Source organism: Panthera onca, chromosome C2, assembly GCF_046562875.1.
Source record: "Panthera onca isolate mPanOnc1 chromosome C2, mPanOnc1 haplotype 2, whole genome shotgun sequence".
Classification (NCBI taxonomy): Eukaryota; Metazoa; Chordata; class Mammalia; order Carnivora; family Felidae; genus Panthera; species Panthera onca.
Genome location: NC_138347.1, coordinates 26,644,660 through 26,664,718, shown reverse-complemented (window position 1 = coordinate 26,664,718; position 20,059 = coordinate 26,644,660). Strand labels below are relative to the sequence as shown.

Genomic DNA, 20,059 nt, shown 5'->3' with positions numbered 1-20,059 from the left:
CACTTTGGTTTTCAATTAGAATATGAAACTTCACTAACACAGGAAAAAAAAAAAAAAGCATACATTCATTATGAGAACTAAAATAAAAGGGGCCAAAAATTAGCAAATGATCAATAGTAATAAGCAAATATAAATAAACACTAAAGTATAATATAATGTACTTAAAGAATATGTTATTTGGGGGTGCCTGGGTGGCTCAGTCGGTTAAGCATCCGACTTCGGCTCAGGTCATGATCTCCCGGTTTGTGAATTCAAGCCCACGTCGGGCTCTGTGTTGACAGCTCAGAGCCTGGAGCCTGATTCAGATCCTTTGTCTCCCCTTCTCTCTGCCCCTCCCATTCTCATGCTCTGTCTCTCAATAATAAATTAACGTTAAAAAAAATAAAAATACAATATGTTATTTGGCCAATAATTAACTAATCATAATGATGCTTTTAAAAGCTCAATGATTACAGAAAATCATAGAAATCTTCTGATTTAGTACAATTCATTTCAAAATTAATGTTAAAATGGCCAAACACAGGGTTCCTGTGTGGCTCAGTCAGTTAAGCATCCGACTCTTGATTTCAGCTCAGGTCACGTTCAAGCATGGGATGGAGCCCCATGTTGGGCTCTGCAATGAGGGTGGAGCCTGCCTGGGACTCTCTCACTCTCTCTCTCTCTCCCCCATCAGCCCCTCCCCTGCTCGCACTCTCTCAAAAAAAAAAAAAAAAAGGCCAAACATGTACAATATATATTTTTAAATATCATTATTACTTACACTAGAAAAATCAAGATCAGATTATTAACTTAACAGATAATAAAGTGAGAAGAAATTTTACACAAAATTTAAAAATTAAGTATTATTTATCAGTTCAACCGGATTGCACAGGAAAATGAAAACCCAAGCTGAAAATGAAGACAATGTAGGAAATAACAAGAATGCAGTACCTTAAGGCAGAGGCTCTTAACACGCCTAGGTTCAAGGAGCTGCCTTGAAAAGAAGAGTTTTTGGTAGAGAGAAACAGCCCAAAGGAACACAGAGGAATAAATCCAGGGAATTAAATAAACTTAACTCCTTCTCTTCCCTCATGTTTTTGTGAGACTCCCATTGGATAAAAGCAATCATAAACCAGAGGACAAGAGAGCTCACTGATGTAGTCCACATGAATTATCCTCTCAGGACATAGATTAGGGTAGAGAGGATAGAGAGTAAATCTAGTGGAGAAAAAAGATACATCCTTTCTCCACTTAGAATCCACTCTGATCCTTCCTGTTTGAAGTTTTATTCCACGCAAGGAGACATACAGATACCATCAAGTACCATTTCATTGTGGTGATATTAATTTGGCCATATATCCAACCTGAAACCTAAAATATTAACTAAAACTCATATTCTTCATTTTAAAAATTGAAGGAGGTAAATGGAGGGGTAATTTAACATTGAAATGGCTGCAACGTTCTGCTCCTATAGCTCATTAAAAGCCCTGAGTTACTATACATAATAGTTTGCCTCACAACCTATTCCATATTCCCCTTCACTCTGTCAGCAACTCAGCTCAGGCCACTCTTGACACGTATTGTCACAGATTGAATACTCTTGAAAACAAGCTCTGAGATCATGATTTATATGCAGGAAGTTTACTTGGACATGTTCAATGTCAACAGCTATGAAGTGAAGAAAGAGAAATGGGCAGAGGAAGAATTTAAATAGTGGTGTAGTCATACAAAGACCTTAGCTGATTCTATAGCTAACTTTGGAGCTGAGACAGTGCTTTAGAGATGTTCTATATTGTGGCATGGGAGCCACACTTAATGCCTCTGTATAATCAATTATTGAATTGAGGTGTCTCTAGAAAGGGGACACGACTTTATATGGGTAGAATCTCTTTAGCTAAGACAAAGTCTTGGACAAGACCTCAGTTGAGAATAGTTGGTTGCCAAGACTGCTAAGAGCAGAGGAAATGAAAACTTCAGTCTTAGAGGACAGTCATTGGACCATGACATCTACGATAGCCACTGTCTTTCAGGGCCATCTTGAGAGCTACTGTCTACTTCTAGTTAGTGCTGATATAACAATCTGATCTACCAGTAAACCAGATTCATTCTTTTTCCTTCTCCATGGTGGCAAAGAAGTAAAGCAGGTACCATGTAAACTGATTCATCCATGTTGCTGTTTACTGTGTCTACCAGAGTAGCTTGGCTTGGGTTTAGTCTATTATATACCACCTCTTGTATAAGGTAATGCTTCTGTGCATATCCACTTTTATAGCTGGGCTGATTTGATAACATACAGTTCATCTTGGACAATTTGATTCACATAATTACAGGATTTTAGAAAGCCAAGCACCTACTTTCTACCAGAGTCCAGTAACAAGCTAGGAATAGTTGACAGAAGAATATGGAGAGCATTGCATCAGTCCTAAACTCTAGGTGCCTGATCTGTGATTTCTCTTATTTGAATTTATAAACATCTCATACAACAGTGTCTGTCACAAATACTTGAAAAAGTCATTGGGACATGTTAGGTTATTAGACCCAAATTATAAGATCTCTTAAGCCAAAACCACTCTTGTTTCAGAGCTCTTTGTTATTCAAGTATGAATCAATACTAGCACCTTTACTGGTCTGGAGAAGTAAATGGGTTGAAGAAAGAAGATGATGTAGAATATATTGCCTCCAAAATCCAAAGAGGCCCACCCAAGCCATGTTTCCTTCACTAGGTTAGAGGGAATAATTTGTCTCGTTGTTTAGAAAGCTTATCTTACCATGAACCCCTAAGAATCTCACTGGTATGGCACACCACTGAACTTTTCAAGCATTTATTCCCCGTTCTCTGGCTCTGGTTGAGCTTACTCAAACATTTATAGTGCTTGTTACTTCTTGTTCACCATTTTCAATTAGCACAATGTGTTTGATGTAAAGAATTGAGATTATTTTCAGGCAGCACCCAGCTCACGCCCCCAGAATCTAAATTTTAAAAGGATTCCCAGGTGATTCACATGTACAATAAAATCTGAGAATCACTGCCCCAGAGTAGATCACGTAAGAGAGTGGATTTACACAGCCTTGAGGCAAAACAGGATAAGTACACTTTTGTCCTACTATGTAAATATCCCTATTCCACACATAGAAGTCTTACCCTTTCCTCCTTATGGTCCTTATCTTAGTGTGAAATAATTAGCAAGGCTGAGTATTTAATTGATGTTTACAATCAAACGCTGTTGGTCTTCAATCTTACATCCCCTATGAATTCATAAGATGAAGGATTCCTTCAAAACTGCCAACAGGCCTTCTAGATCTCCACAGGTGTTCATAATTGTCTGTTCATAGATGATATTTTTGTTTTTCCTATACATACATCTCTAAGGTTATAAACCAAATCCAAGAAACCCAACAATCGTATAATCACTATTGTTGCCATAACTACTAAGTGCCACAGCCACTTGATCTCCCTCCATCTGTGTTTCATCTAACAATTTGATTTGATTTGATTAACTATAGTGCCACGCTATGCCATGGATCACCCAGGCCCCATCCCACTTAGCAAAGAGTTATTATCCCTATGTTTTTTTGTTTGTTTGTTTTGTTTTTTTGTTTTTGCATACATGAATGATTCCATTCTAGAATTCCATTTTGGAAATCTGTTTCCTGGAGCTATTTCCTTAAACAATTACTGCATTAGTCAAGACCAAATATGGCTAATCTAATCTTCACTATGGTCCCAGTAAGGCATACTCTATCTAGGGTATTTTGCAAAAAGCTGGATAAAGTGAAACTATAAGGAAACACTGCATTACCCCAGGCCTAGTAACAGTGGGACTGTTAACACATCAGGACAGGAAAAAGGAGGGCAGGTAGAGTTATTATCAGAATCCAGAAGTGGAGAGTGTTACAGACACGACCACCTTGAAAGAATTAATAACTTTCAGCTAAGTGTCACAGAAAGTCATAAGCATAGGTAGGAATAAATACTCTGACCCCTTAACCGTCACACCCTCTTACCTACATTTAAGGGTCTCCCATTGGCCGAATACAGCAATAAACTAATGGACAAAAGAACTCAATGATGTTTATTATTTAAATCAGTCACTTGAGACAAAGAATCAAGTGGAGAATACATCTCGAAGGGAAAACGTAACTATGCAGCACATCACAATTCAATATCTAGGATACAATGAAAAATATAAGTGCCAAGAGTAGGAGAAGCTTAAGTCCTTGGAAGAGTATTTTCTATTGGAAGACAAATTACCACAGGAAGGGAAGAGAAATTATAATCAGAAATGTGCTTAATGAAAAAAGAAGTAAGAACAAGTATGTCCATTAGATGAATTCAATGGTTATTAACACCAAAGTTATAATGACCTGATGTACCTCATCTTCACTAGTGACATTCTTCTTCCTTTTTTTAAAAAAAAAATAAGGTTTTAAATTCTGCCCATGTCTTCAAGGAGCTCATATTCCAGTGAAAAAAAGTAGTCACAGAGAATATAATTCACCATAAGTGCTATGTCAGAGGTAAACACAAAGTGCATGAGACACCAAGCAAAGGCACTTACATAGACTAATGGATCAAAGAAGTTTCTCAGTAGGAATTATCTGTGCTGAGTGTTAAGGATTAGTAGGTGTTAACTAGGAAAAAAGGATGATAAATATATTTAGCAGAAACAACTTTATATGTAAAAGTAGCAAGGACTACACAGAAAATTTCAAGTTGCTGTATTATGTCTGGGATGTATGTGTTATGGGTGTGACAAGGGATGAGAACAGCCATATAGCCAGGAACAAAATCAAGGCAAGGCTTTCACATGCTAAGAAATTTATACTTTAGCCTGGAGTTAACTGGGGAGCTAAGGAAAACATATAAAGCTTGGGAACAGCCTGAATCCTGGAAGAAATCCACCCACTAAGTAGCTACTCTTTCTCCTAGATAGTGCTAGAGACATCCTGGCAAATCCTTGTGCTGTTTCAGGCTCTACCTTTCAAAAACTAAAGCTAATGACTGCCCTTCTGTTTATATGTTCTTCTTTTTGACAGCAGTTAACTAACTTGGTTAAATTTAATTTTCTGTTACAATTTCCAAATTTTCTGAAAAAACTTTGACTGAAAATGGATATCCAGAATCTCTCTCCTCAGTCACCTATTTATGTATTTTTTCCATGGAATCAGTTACTTACCTATTTATGTATTTTTTTCATGGAATCAGTTACTTACATGACAGCTTACCTTTGTCAGTTAATACGAGAACACATTGCGTAGATTTTATTCTTAGCTAATATCTTTTGGGTTTGGGATTTAATTGCTGCTATTCCCAGGGGTTAAAATTAAATGAGGAAGAATTCAAAACATTAGATCAGGTCTTTAGGAAGCTTATATCTGAATGAAAGAAAATAATTTTTTAATGTTTTTTTTATTTATTTTTGAGAGAGACAGAGACAGAATGCAAGTGGGTTAGGGGCAGAGAGAGAGGGAGACACAGAATCTGAAGCAGGCTCCAGGTTCCGAGCTATCAGCACAGAGCCCAATGCGGGGCTTGAACCCATGAGCTGTGAGATCATGACCTGAGCTTAAGTCGGAAGCTCAACCGACTGAGCCACCCAGGCACCCCATGAAAGAAAATATTTTTATATTCTTATTAGATCATACTATAAGAAATATCAGAATCATGAATATGTACATTACAGATAGACATTAGATGGATGGAGAGATAAGAGATATAAAGAGATTGAGCCTGACTGCTTCCAAATGGTAAGGAACTTGTAGAAGGCTGAGATTGGCCACTATATGCAAGAAAACGAATATATGAAGGAATAAGTTCCCAAAAGAAAAAATTAATTTTGTATATAAATGAGAGAAAAACCAGGGTGAGAAAAAGTACTCCACGTATCTTTCTCTAAGAAATTAAAAACAAAAGTAAGGATATAAAACACTTCTACGATACAATGTAGAACAGAGAAGTTTCTCCCAACAGCTTTTATTATCTCAATAAAATGGGAAAATAAGGTTGTGCTACTAGATAACCTTATTGTCTGAATAATGAAGGTAACATAGCAGAATAGAAGTACTTAGAGATACCAGAAACACATTACATAGGGAATATAGGAATCTAGTGATAACTAAAGCATTATTGACCAAGAATAAAAAGGTTGACAAATATTAAATAGAATAACCTACATTCAACCTGTGGTTAATTTTCTCTACCAACCTGCAATAGCAAGAAGCTAAACCAAAAAAAGGAGAGAAATAAATTAGCCTAGTGTGTAAAGTTAGGAAAGAAAATTTTAAAGGCATTAAAAAATAAATTTTATTCTCTGTTAATTATAATATAGCAATAAGCAACCTAGCTTTCAGATAATCTGAAGTCTTATATTGGAGAAATAAAATTCACAATTTGTAGAATAATATAGAGAAAATGTTAGTTAATGAATTAAAGTACTATCTATATCATTGTCTTTTATGCTCAAAGATACTTATTTATACAGTCATTATCCAAAAATAGGGGTAAAAATGAAAACTATACCTGATGGAGCCACAGGTGGCTTTTTCTCCCTTTTCAACAACAAAAGTGAAATACTGTGAGGGTCAATGCTTTTATAGAGTAATACCAGATTGCTTCAACAACTGTGTTCTTCAAAATGAGTGTTTTCATTGAATGTCAATATTCCTTTTTATGAGCTGAATTGTATCCTCATAAAATTCATATTGTGAAGCTCTAAAATGTCCCATATTTCAGAATGTGATTGTATGTGGAGATAGGGCCTTGAAAGAGGTGATTAAGTTAAAATGAAGTCAGTAGGGTGGGCTTTACTCCAGTCTGACTGGTGTCCTTATGAGAGAGAAAATTGGAGCACACAAAGACATATTAGTGATGATGCACATAGAAGAAACACCATGTAAGGACACAGCAAAAAGGTAGCCATTTGCAAGCCAAGAAGAGAGGCCTCAGGAGAAGCTAAATTTGTTAACACCTTGATTTTCAACTTCTATTCATAACAGAAAGCAAATAAATTTTCTGTTGTTTAAGCCACCTTATTGGTGGTATTGTGTTATGGCAACCCGAGCCAATTAATACAGATTTTGTTCCTGAGAAGTTGGGTGCTGCTGTAAAAAATGTTTTAAAATGTAGAAGTGGCTTTAAAACAGAGTAATGGGTCAGTGGAAGAGTTTTGAGTTGCACATTAGAAAAAGCCACAACTGGGGCCCTAGGTGCCTAAGCATCAACTTAGGCTCAGGTCATGATCTCATGGCTTGTGGGTTCGAGCCCCACATTGGGCTCTGCGCTGATAGCTCAAAGCCTGGAGCCTGCTTCAGATCCTGTTTCCCCCTCTCTCTGCCCCTCCCCTGCTCATGCTCTCCACCCCCCTCTTTCTCTCAAAATAAATAAACATAATTTTAAAAAATTAAAAAAGAAAAGAAAAAGCCACAATTGCTTTAAAAAAGAGATGGTTGATAAAAATATAAAAGATGTATCTGGTCAAGTCATTCAATGGAAATGAGGAACATGTTACTGGACACTGAAGGACGGGCAATTCCTATTATAAAGAACTTTTCTGAACTGTGTTCTAGTTTTTGTGGAAGGTAGAATTTGTGAGAAATGAAATTTAATGTTTAACTGAGGCACTATCTAAGCAAAATGTTAAAGGTATGGTCTGATTTCTCCTTACAGTTTAGAGTAAAATGCAAGAAAGAAATGAACTGAAGGAAATATTAAACAAAAAGGAAGCAGAACTTGAAGCTTTGAAAAATTCTCAGCCTATCCATACTTTAAAAACTGAAAAAGTATATTCTGAGAACACCAAGGGTGTGGCTGAACAATAGTTTGATAAAGAGATTATGGGTATGACCTATAGGAGTCTTATGTGTGAGTCATATATGACTCTTATATGGCTGTATCCAATAGGACATCTCAGCAGAAGAAAGGAATGGTGATACCAGTAGAAACACTGCCAGCTTAAACTAAAGAACAAAGAGGTAATGAAAGAAAGGAAAACTGTCAGAATAGAAAGGACAGGACAACAGAGTTATCTGCCTGTGCATATACATTATCCTTAAAGAAAAGGGAAGAATGACCAAGAAGGTGATGCAGAAATCAGTAGGGTGCCACTGCCACCATGGGGGCAGAGGATACAGGCCTATGGACAACATGGTCTCTTCCTTGGTTTCAGCAGGGCAGGACAGTTGCCTGGAGCTAAGGGGGCAATACTGCCATCCCTGTGGGTTCAGTAGATGAGACCACCACCCTTGTGGGCCTCAGGACAGAGCACTGAACCAAAGAGGATTATCTTAAGGCTTAAAAGCTAAAGAAATTTTCCCTGCTAGGTTTTGGACTTGTTTGGAAACTGTGACTAGATTCTTTTTTTAATTTTATTTTTAATTTTTTTTATTTTAATTAATTTATCTATTTTTGAGACAGAGAGAGACAGAGCATGAACAGGGGAGGGGCAGAGAGAGAGAGAGAGACACAGAATCTGAAGCAGGCTCCAGGCTCTGAGCTGGCGGGGCTCAAACTCACAGACCATGAGATCCTGACCTGAGCTGAAGTCGGACGCTTAACCAACTGAGCCACCCAGGCACCCCTGTGACTAGATTCTTTGCTCTAATTAACCCCTTTTGGAATGGGAATGTCTATCCTATGCCTGTCACAAGCTTGTGTTTTGTAAGGACATAATACAATATGTGGATTATGGTTTCACTGGTTATAGGTTCACAGCTGGAGATGAATTTTACCTCAGGATGAATCATCCATACTTGATTCAGTCACAGCTGAGAAACTGATTTTAGGAATCTCAAATTCTTTGCAATGGGGTACAAGAAATCCTGCTCCACCTTTCCCCTTTGGAGAGATGCATTATCTTTATTATACTTGGCAACAAAGAAAACTGTCCTCTGCTCTATAGAAAAGACTCTTCCTCTACCTTGAAGGCTGTTTTGCTATCCATACCTCCTGAAAAAGACAGTCTTAAAAAACCTGAATCCCTCTGCTTGCAGGTATACAAATGAGACACCCATGGAGAATTATCTCCCAACAATAATTAATAGGTATTTATAACTTAGGGCACTCAGGTATTTAATAAATATGAATAAACAAAAAGTTATTAGAAGTTATATTGTTTAGAAGTTATATTGTTAGTAAAATAATGTAAGAAGTTATATTGTTAGTAAAATAATGTAATTTTGATGTAAAAGATGGAGACCCTTTTCCTGGGTAAGAAAATCAGTTTAGTTTTAGGCAAGGTAAATATGAAGTGGCTACAGGGCATGTAACAGAATATATAGTGAGAAAATGGAAATGGATCCAGATGTCTGAGAAAGATTAAAACTGGTTACACCAATACTGGAATCATTCTTATGAGAAAGTCAACTGAAGCTCTCTTTTCCTCTTTAGGGAGGTCTTCTAGTCCTGGGGGTCAGGAAAGTAAGCCCATAGATCAAATTCTGCCCATCACCTGCTTTTGTATAAACATAAATAAAGTTTTATTGAAACACAGTCATACCCATTGATTTATATATATTGTCTATGACTGCTTTTACACTACAATGGTAGAATTTAGTAGTTATAGCAGAGCTATATTATATGAGCTGCAAAGGCAAAAATGTTACTATCTGACTCTTTAGTGGAGAAGTTTGCTGACCCTTGTTCTAGACTCTTGAATTTGTGCTTATCATATTTGTTTCTTTAGGTCCTTTCTGGACCTTTAGGTCCTTTCCTCTTCATCAAAGCCATTTTTGAAAGTACACAAAAATCAGTCTTCCTTGTCAAAGTCTAAAGTCACGAAATCATACCTGGTTTCTCTCTGAAACTTTGGAATTTGTCCCCCCATAGTTGTATTTATCCAAGTAATTATAATCCATGAGTGGTACAAATTCTGATAAAAGAACCACAAACGGGAAAAAATAATAATAATTTACATGGAAAGGATCTGGAACGTCCTCTCAGAAAATAGAATTTAAAGAGAGTCTTAACAGTTGAAGCACTGACAATCAAAATTTCAGAGTTAGTGAGGGAATTACATGAACAAAGAAAGGTAGGTTTTAGGAAGCAAGGTGGATATTTAGAACAGCAGGAACAAATCTGCAAGGTTAGGTCAAAGCAACAGGATAGGAACACACTTTTTCATATTGTTTTGTGATTCAAATTCTGTAACTGCTAAAGTGTCTGGGACATATTGTGTGTACATTATGCAGAACAAGAAGGAAAAGGCAGAGTCAGCAAAAAGAAGTCCAAGATAGCCTGCTGTGACAAGCAAAGCAAATGAGAAGCTTGTTTGACAAAAATAGATTCTACAGTCCAGTGCCTGTTCCTGATGTTGACAGAGGCAGAGGAGATGTGCATAATATAGAGCATTTATCAAGGTGATGTCAAAGGATAGCAGTTCCCACCTGGGAACTCAGTCTAGGATTATGATTTACAAAGGGTAAAGAAAGACTTCTGAATGTGTAGGTCATTACAAAAAAGAAAATCTATCATTTAAATTTTTCATAATGGAATTTCTTAAATTTTTCACAAAACTTGACAAGCTACCCTAAAAAGTGGATGCTTTAAAATTATATATAAAAAAAATTTTTTAAGGAAGTTGAGGTAAAAAATATCTTCCAGTTTCACCAGGTTATGCCAAGTATGTAATAATTTCATTAACTCCATAGTTCACCATAGAAAATCTAGTCATATTATTTTTAAGAGCATTGCAAGTTACATATTATTATTTAACTCCTTATTTTATATTTGTGTGGTTATCTTATGTCATTTCCATATGCAGTAGCTATAAATCTCAACCCTAAACTTGAGTGCTCAAGAAATAGTGCTTTATTTTCTGTAACTCAATGTTATTTCTGATTCTAAGTCCCTTTTCCTACAGATGCTCAGCTTTTCTCCCATACTTAAGGCCTTTCTATGGTTGTAATATCTTGATTTAGCACAAGGCATTATAGGAGGGGTTACTCCTTATTCACCAATCATTTCTCTTCATAGACATCTCTTAATCCTGACCACATGGCCACTTCAGGACCATCAATTCTCTTCAACTACCATGCCTTGGTTGGGACCCAGTCACTTTGAAAGGCTGTCTTTGGTTCTTTTTACTAGAATTACCATATAGTCAGCTTTCTTCTTCTCACTTCATTAATGTCATAATTGTATAAGTCTGTGAGAAAAATGCCTCTTCAAAATGCTCTAGCTAGCTCCTTCCCTTCTCTTTTCCTGTGGAGACCCAGCTGCTCTACAGCATGAGTCACTGACTTTTGAGTTTCCCAAGGCTGACTGACACTAAGGAAATGGCCCAGAGAATTGATGGATTAGCTAAAGACAAGAGAATTGAACACATAAGTAAATCTGCTCAGAATCATAGGTGTTAGGGTTCTATGGTTGGATAAAGAAGGTACAAATATGAAAGGGGAGAAAGACTAGAGCAAATCTGAGCTGTCCGTGTAAACACATGGTTTTTACATATAAAGAAATACAGGTACATGTATAGTGACTTTGAGTGTCACCCTGGAAGTCATGAACACACATCTGGTTCCCAGACTAGGATTTCTAAATCCATTCTCCAATTAAAAAAACAACAACAAAAACAAAGTTGCCCGGCTTCAGTTGGGAAAATATAAGATTAACCTAAACCATTCTGTCATGAAACTAAACTAAAAGAGCTTAGTCAAAGATTAATAGGGCCATTTCAAAAAAATAGAGCAGTTGACCTTAAGGCTGCCTCACTGGTTAAACCTGGGAAAAATTTAATATCAAAATAAATAATAATAATAATCTATTGTAGCCCATTGAAAATTAAAAATGGGAGAAAAATCTCTACCTTATAGTAGAATACCAACTAACAAATATAGAAGGAATAGTGAAATTAGGAAATCACCATTTCGCAATCATCATAATAATCGATTCAGGAAAGAACTGCCAATGGATGCTAAAATTAATAGATCAATGTTTGATGTGAAACAGGATCTACATAGTCTCAAAGTACCTCCCCACAAACTCTTTTTTATTTATTTATAATTACAAGTAACTTATTGATTAACACTAGGAGGGGAAAATCTGGCAGACACAACTTTAAACAACTGGTAAAATTAACCTCACCAACTGTAGGACAGTTGTCCTCTAATAAGACACTAAGAAGAACACTACATTACTTGTGTGGTATTCCTACTCTAAAATGCACAGCTGGAAACAAATTATAAGAAAACATAATAGAATACATACACCTTAAAATTAAAAAAAAAGTTAAGGACATGAAAGATAAAGAAAGACTGAAAGAGTCTAAAGACACATGGCCTCCAAATGCAGTGTGTAATCTGGATTGGTTTATGGACCAGAAAAGAAATAAATAAAAGGGGGAGTAGTTATTTTACTCTATAAAGGGCATTATCAGAAAAACCAGTAAAATTTGTATGCCTGGGGATCAGACGATAGTATTTTACTCATGTTAATTTCCTTACTTTATTGGGTATACCAGAGTTATGAAGGACAGCATCCCTTCTTTTTAGAAAACACTGAAAATTTTAGGAATTCAGGTCATTGTATCTACAACTTACTCACAAATGGCTCAAGACAGAAAGAGACAGAAGGAAATGTAAAGTGCTAAAAATTGTGAAATACAGGTGAAGTGAATTAGTGTATTAGTCAGGATTCTTTAGAGAAATAGAACCAATAGGATATAAAGAGATATATTTATATATAAAGAGGAGATTTATATATAAAGAGGAGATTTATTATGGAAATTGGCCTACATGATTACGGAGGCTGAGATATGTCACAATATGCCATCTGCAAACTGGAGCACCAAGAAAATCAGTGGTATAATTCAGTACAAGTTTCAAGGCCCAAGACTAAATCCTACTCCTGAAACTAATCTTATGCTATATGTTAACTAACTGGAATTTAAATACAATCTTGAATTAAAAAAAAAAAAATGAAGGTCCGAAAACCAGAGGAACCAATGGTGTAGCTTCCAGTCCTGGTTCAAAGGCCCAAGAACCAGGAGCTCTCATGTCCAGAGCAAGAGTAAGTGGATGTCCCAGCTTAAGACAGAGTGAGTTTACCCTTCTTCCTCTTTTTTGTTCTTTTTAGGCAGTCACCAGCTTGGATGATGTCTACCACTAAACTGGTGAAGGCAGATCTCTTTACTCAGTCCATTGATTCAAATGCTAATCTCTTCCAGAAATACTCTCACAGACAAACCCAGAAATAATGGTTACCAGCTATCTGGGCATCTCTTAGCCCAGTCAACTTGACACAAAGTTGACCTTCATAAGGTTGTACTGAAGTTCTTTGTACTGTTCTTATGAACAGTTTAAATTACTTTAAAATTAAAAGTTAATGCCAAATACTGCTATTGCTTTATCTTGAAACCCTATCTCTCTTTAACCTCCTGAACCATTCCTCTTCATTATCCTAAGGGCTTATGGGTTTGTAAAACACATGCCAGGAAACCTTGCAGACAACCTTTCCTTTCTACCTTTACACATAGCTCTTTTTGAAGTAAGGAAGTAAAATAAAAAACTCAGACACAGAGTTCTCACAAGATGTACATTGTCACATGAGAACACTTGCCATTGTCTTAGTGATTATATAAAACAAGTATATAAATCTGTAAAATCCAAAAAACACCAACTACCTGGTTATGACATTTTGCAGCTACTCTTAGAAAGTTGAGGTATGATGAAAAATAACTTGGAAAAATGCTTAACGACCAAGTATTAAAGTCAATATTTGATTGAAGATAAAGCCAAAGTCAATTAATAACAACATAGGATAAACTCCGAGTAAAAAAAAAAAAAAAATCAGAAATTTATTACAATCAGTTGTTATTATCATTTATTATTCAACTTTTACTAGTTAGAGTTCTGAATTTTGATTTGACCATGCAAGAATGGTGATTTTTCAGCATACTGAACAGTTAGATCGCTCCTGTAGGCACAGTAATGTGCATTATGAAGCTAAGCATATGCTCACTTTCAACTGAGTCACCGGAAAAACAAGACAGTTTTTGGCTCACTCTGTTACTATATATGTTACTGCTGATGATGAGGTCGCCCCAGGTTATTCAGCATTACTTTCTTTCCATATGAAATAATGAATCTTATTTTTCATTTCTGGACTCAAACATTTGGTTGATGATAGTGATGAAACATCACCAGCACAATCTGTCCAATTAAAGCTTTCTGCAATATCGAGGATGCCTTCTGATTATTTTCGGAAGTAGATTTAAAATAACAGCTCTCAAAGACAACCAATTCTAGAACGGCAGAGGAAAGAACTTCAAAAATTGATTCCTTTATATAAGCAAGAAAAACACTGGATGAATTGTCAAAATCAACTTTTTCAGGAATCTAGAAATTTACCAAATGCTTACAATAATCCAAGGAGCATTTATCAAGAAAAAAAAAAAGGCTGAATCTTGGTAAGAACAATGATGAGGTCTGTGGCACCTTCACTTACCCAATCCCAGTCTCCTTTCTCCAATTCCATGCTTGGAAATCAGCAAGACTCTCCAACATGCGAGCTGTGAAAAACAACAGATTAACACTCAATGGGGTCAGTGCAGAAGGGGTTTGGAATCTTCCCCAAGGCTGCACCATCAGAGAACTTTCAGTGTTTGACCTATCAGGTAACTCCCTGAAAAATCCCATTTATAGGGCTTCTCTTCCTTTGACTTGACTGACAAGAGCCCCCTCGCTGTGAAAGACCCCCCTCAGTGTGTAAAGCACTTTCTCCAGGGCATTTCTTTAAAAACCAAACCAAACCAAAAGAAAAAAAAAAAAAAACTTGGGCAATTTTATAACATCACAGCTGCCTGAAACAGCAGTACCAATTGGGGCAAACCAAAAACTGACCAAAAGCCATGAAAGAAAAATGTAGGCAATTAGGTAATTAAAAGCAATAAGAAGACATTCAAGTTGAAAGGAAAGAAGTAAAACTATCTCTATTCACTGATAATACGATCTTGTATGAAAGAAAAGAAAATCCTAAGGAATTTACAAACACATGCACACACACACAAATGCTGTTAGAACTAATAAATGAGTTCAGGTAAGTTGCAGGATCAATATACAAACATCAACTGCATTCCTCTACACTAGCAATGAATACCCCAGATGTGAAATTAAGAAGCAATGCCATTTACAATAGCATCAAAAAGAACAAAGTACTTACAAATAACTTTAACAAAAGAAGCATGAGACAGGTACACCAAAAACCACAAAATACTGTTGAAGTAAAAGATCTCAATAAATGGGAAGACATCATGTTCATAAATTGGAAGAGGTAGTGTGAAGATGACAATACTCCTCAAATTCATCTATAGTTTCAACACAATACCTATCAAAATCCCAACTGTGGTTTTTTGCAGAAACTGAAAAGCTAATCCTTAAATTCAGATGGAAATGCAAAAGCCCTAGAATAGGCAAAACAATCTTGGGAAAAAAAAAAAAAAGTTGAAGCACTCATTCCTCCTGGTTTAAAACTTACTACAAAATTATAATAAGCAAGAGAGTGTGGTCCAGGCATGAATATATAAAACATATATAATGTGTCTATATATCAAATATATAAAAGGAATAGGATTGACAGTCCAAAATAAACCCATTTTGTTAGGTTTAACAATTTACATTTATTTTCAATTGATTTTTGACATGGGTACCACGACAATTTAATGAGGAGAATATTTTCAATTACTGATGCCGGGATAACTGGATATCCACATGGAAAAGTAGAATACCTCACACCACACACAAAAATACATTCAAAATGGATTATACACATTAATATAATAGCTAAAACTATAAAGCTCAGAAAAGAACAGAAATAAATCTTTGTTACCGTGTATTAAGCAACAGTTTCTTAGATATGACTTCAGAAGTGTAAGTGATGAGGGAATGTGGGGCAGGCTGAGGGCAAAATACAGGCTGGCATACACACGCTCCCCTCCCCCGTCCCCCCACAGTGGAATATGTGTGATATTCCTCTGACATTCCTGGCTACCCAAGAACAAAGGAAAAAGGTTTAAATGCTTGCCATGATGATGTGGGAAACTAAGGCAAATGAAAAATTAAGTTCCCTTGCTGCCTACAGCCCATTGACAAGTCCTTGAAACCAGCAGAGTGACCTCCCTCCAGGAGCACAGCTGACTTGAAGATGACACTTTACTAGGGGCGAAAGAAAATCTTAGCTTAAGGTTATCCCAACCTCAAGGATCCTGTAGTCTACTTCCTTTATCTCAACTGCCCCAAGATATATGCTGGCAGTCATACTCCAGGCTTATGCCCCCACCCCCACCCACTGCCATATACATCTGAAGGGTCTCAGGACTGAGGTTTTACTAAAGGGTAATAATGGTGTTTCCCTAGCAACAGCTAGCCTCTCAAGGTCCTGGAAACCTTGCTTCCAAAATTCCTTAGAGACTTCCTCCATCCCTGACCCTCTCCCAACCTGAGGGTATATATTGAGTTACCAGTCACCACCCCATGCAGCATTTCCTGCCCACAGGTCCTGTCCCCATGCTTTAATAAAGTCACCTTTTTGTGCCAAAGACATCTTCAAGAGTTCTTTCTTGGCCGTTGGCTCTGGACCACCCCACCATCACCCCAAAACCTTTGATGTTGTATAAGCAACATCAAAATTAAAAATTCATGTACCTCAAAAAACATCTTTTAATTTTCTTAAATTTGTTATTTATTATTTACTGAAATATATTTGACATAGAACATTTAGGTGTACACGTTTAATAACATAATTACTTTGCTATCCTCCATCAGCATTTTAATTTGTTAAATTTTGGGGTGGGATGATTGCTATTTTTCTGGAGATTTCTTAAAGAACAGTATCTTACCCAATATAGCTGTATTCAAATAAATATTACAAGTAAAGATTATAGTTGTGTGTAAGTGAATATACTATATTATTCTTCAAAAAAACTATTCACATAAAATTAAATGCATATGTGCTTCTGCAAAAAAAAAATAAATAAAGTGTACAACACGTAAATTTGTTGCATTTATATTTTAATAGGATTGCCATTGCAGTGATAATTAGCACCTTTATCACATGACATACTTATCATCTCTTTTTAGTGGTTGGAATAATTAAAATCTAGTCTCTTAGCAAGTTTGATAATTACAATACAATATTATTGATGTCAAAGAATATCATCAATAAAGTAAGACACTCCACAAAATGTGAGAAAATATTTGCAAATTATATGTATGATAAAGAACCTGCATCCAGAATATACAAAAAATCACTTACAATTCAATACAGAGACAAATGAACCAATTAGAATAATGGATGAAGGATTTGGATAGACAATTCTCCCAAGAATGTATACAAATACTCAATAAACACGTCAAAAGATGCTCAACATCAATTGTCATTGTTGAAATGCAAACAAAAACCACATGAGCTTCCACTTTCCACCAACAAAGATGGCTAAAATAAAAAAGACAAACAGAGAATGAGTTTTGGTAAGGATGTAAAGAAATCAGAACTCCCCTAGTTGCTGGTGGAAACAAAATTGTAGCCACTTCAGAAAACATTTTGGCAGCTTCTCAAAATATTAATGTAGAATTACCTATGACCAACAGCTCTGCTTCTAGGTATGCACCCAAGAAAAATGAAAATATATCCACACAAAAGCTTGTAATCAAATGTTCATAGCATCATTATGCATAATGGCCCAAGAGTGGAAACAACCAAATAATGAATAAACAAAACATGCTATACCTATACAATGGAATAGTATTTGCTGTTTTTTTTAAAATAAAGAATTGATTCATGCTATAACACAAATAAACCCTGAAAACATTATGCTAAGTAAAAGAAATCCATTATAAAAGGCCACTTCTTATATGATCCTATTTAGAGGAAATGTTCAGAATAGGCAAATCTATATACAAAGACTAGATTAGAAGTTACCTGGGTCTGGGGGTGGGGGGAAGGTTGAGAGGTTGGAGAATGACAGCTAAGGGTGCAGGGTTTCTTGCTGGGATAATGAAAATGTTCTAAAATTGTACTGAAAGCCACTGAAGCATACACTTGAAGCGGGTGAATGACATGATATGTGAATTATATCTCAATAAGGCTGTTAAAAAAGAAAATTTAAAAAAAATTATAGCCCTCACTTACATTTTTATTTCTAATACTTTTTAAATGAACATGTGGCCTCATAATTATCCCTTGAGGAAATTCTGCTCTTAAATCTTAGATCTGGAAATGTAGCCTGAAACAGGCCACATCTTGAAATCTTGGATTTCAAGAAAACAAAATCATCAGAATTTCTTTCTCTAGCTTAGTTTTCCTTACCTATACACCAGTTTTAGCATCCATCCTAGAAAGAACTAGTAAGGTGATCCTCACTGCAGGTACCATGTAAGAAACATTGACACTCTTGTTACTTCACAAGCAAGTTCCAGCCATCGTACTCTGTGGGCAACTATTGGTTGGTTATGTGTTGCTATATTGATAATGTTAACTACAATGTATAATGTAATATTTTCTTGGTTCAAGCTAGATTAAAAAAAAATTACCAACGTATAATTCATATATAACAATGTATTCTTTTCAGGTTTACAATGTAATTGATATTTGTATATATTGTTAAATGATCACCCAATAAGTCTAGCCAACATCTATCACCATACGTAACTACAGAATTTTCTTTTTCTTGTGATGGGAACTTTTAAGATCTGCTCTCTTAGCAACTTTCAAGTATCAATACAGTTTATTAACTATAGTCAGAATACTATACATTACATCCCCATGACTTATTTATTTTAAACAGAAAGCTTGTGCCTTCTGACTCCCTGCACTCATTTCACCCACTCCCCATCTCCCACCTCGGGCAACCACCAATCTGCTTTCAGTACCTGTGAGCTTGCTGTCTTGTTTTGTTTTTTGTTTTGTTTTGTTTTGTTTTTCACATGTAAGTGATATCATGTGGTATTTGTCTTTGACCTATTTCATTCAGTATAATGCCCTCAGTAGTCACTCATGTTGTTGCAAATGGCAAGATTTCATTCTTTTTTGTGGCTGAATAATATTCTATCCTACATATATATACCACCTTTTCTTTATCCATTCATTCATCAATGACACTTAGGTTGTTTCCATATCTTGGCTATTATAAATAATGCTGCAATAAACATGGGGATGCATATATCCTTTTCAAGTTAGTGTTTTCACTTTCCTCAGATAAATACCCAGAAGTGGAATTCCTGGATCATATGATAATTGTATTTTTAATTTTTTGAGGAATTTCCATACTCTTTTCCACAGTGGCTGCACCAATTTCCATTCCCTCCAACAGTTCATAAGGGCTCCCTTTTCTCTACACCCTCACGATCATTTGTTATCTCTTACCTTTGTGATAATAGCCAATCTAACAGGTATAAGGTGATCATTCATTGTAGCTTAGATTTGCATTTCCCTGATGTTTAGAGATGTAAAGTATCTTTTCATGCACCTGTTGTCTATCTGTATATCTTCTTTGCAAAAATGTCTATTCAGATCCTCTGCCCATTTTTTAATCAGATTTTTTTTTGCAATTGAGTTATGGTAGTACTTTGTATATTTTAGATATTAGTCCATTATCAGATACATAATTTACAAATATTCTCTCCCATTTGTAGGTTACCTACTCATTTTGTTTCTGGTTTTCCTTACTGTGCAGAAGCTTTATAGTTTAGTTTGATGTGGTTCCACTTGTTGGTTTTTGCTTTTGTTGCCTTTGCTTTTTGAATCAGATCCAAAAACTCAAAAACGAGGCAGATGTTGAGGATCTTATCACCTATGTTTTCTTCCAGTAGTTTTATAATTTCAGGTCTTACATTCAAGTCTTTAATCCATTTTGGATTAATTTTCATGTATAGCATAAGATAGTGGTCCAGTTTCATTGTTTTGCATGTGGCTAACCAGTTTTCCCAACATCATTTATTGAAGAGACTGTCCTTTCTGCATTGTATATTCTTGCCTACTTTGTTATAAATTAATTGTTATAAATTAATAAACCCATTTAGTGTAGGTTTACTTCTGGGACCTCTATTCTGTTCCATTGATCTATGTATCTGTTTTTATGTCAGTGCCAGA

The 20,059-nt window shown here is 35.8% G+C and overlaps 1 protein-coding gene across 1 annotated transcript in view; it reads right to left on the bottom strand.

Moving 5' to 3' along the window:
- Window positions 1-20,059, bottom strand: part of LOC132684348 (uncharacterized) — a 351,939-nt gene that overhangs the window by 123,515 nt on the left and 208,365 nt on the right. The window contains exon 3 of the mRNA XM_060640980.3: window positions 14,420-14,483. Coding sequence (XP_060496963.1) covers window positions 14,420-14,483 — 64 coding nt within the window. The remainder of the gene's footprint in view (window positions 1-14,419; window positions 14,484-20,059) is intronic.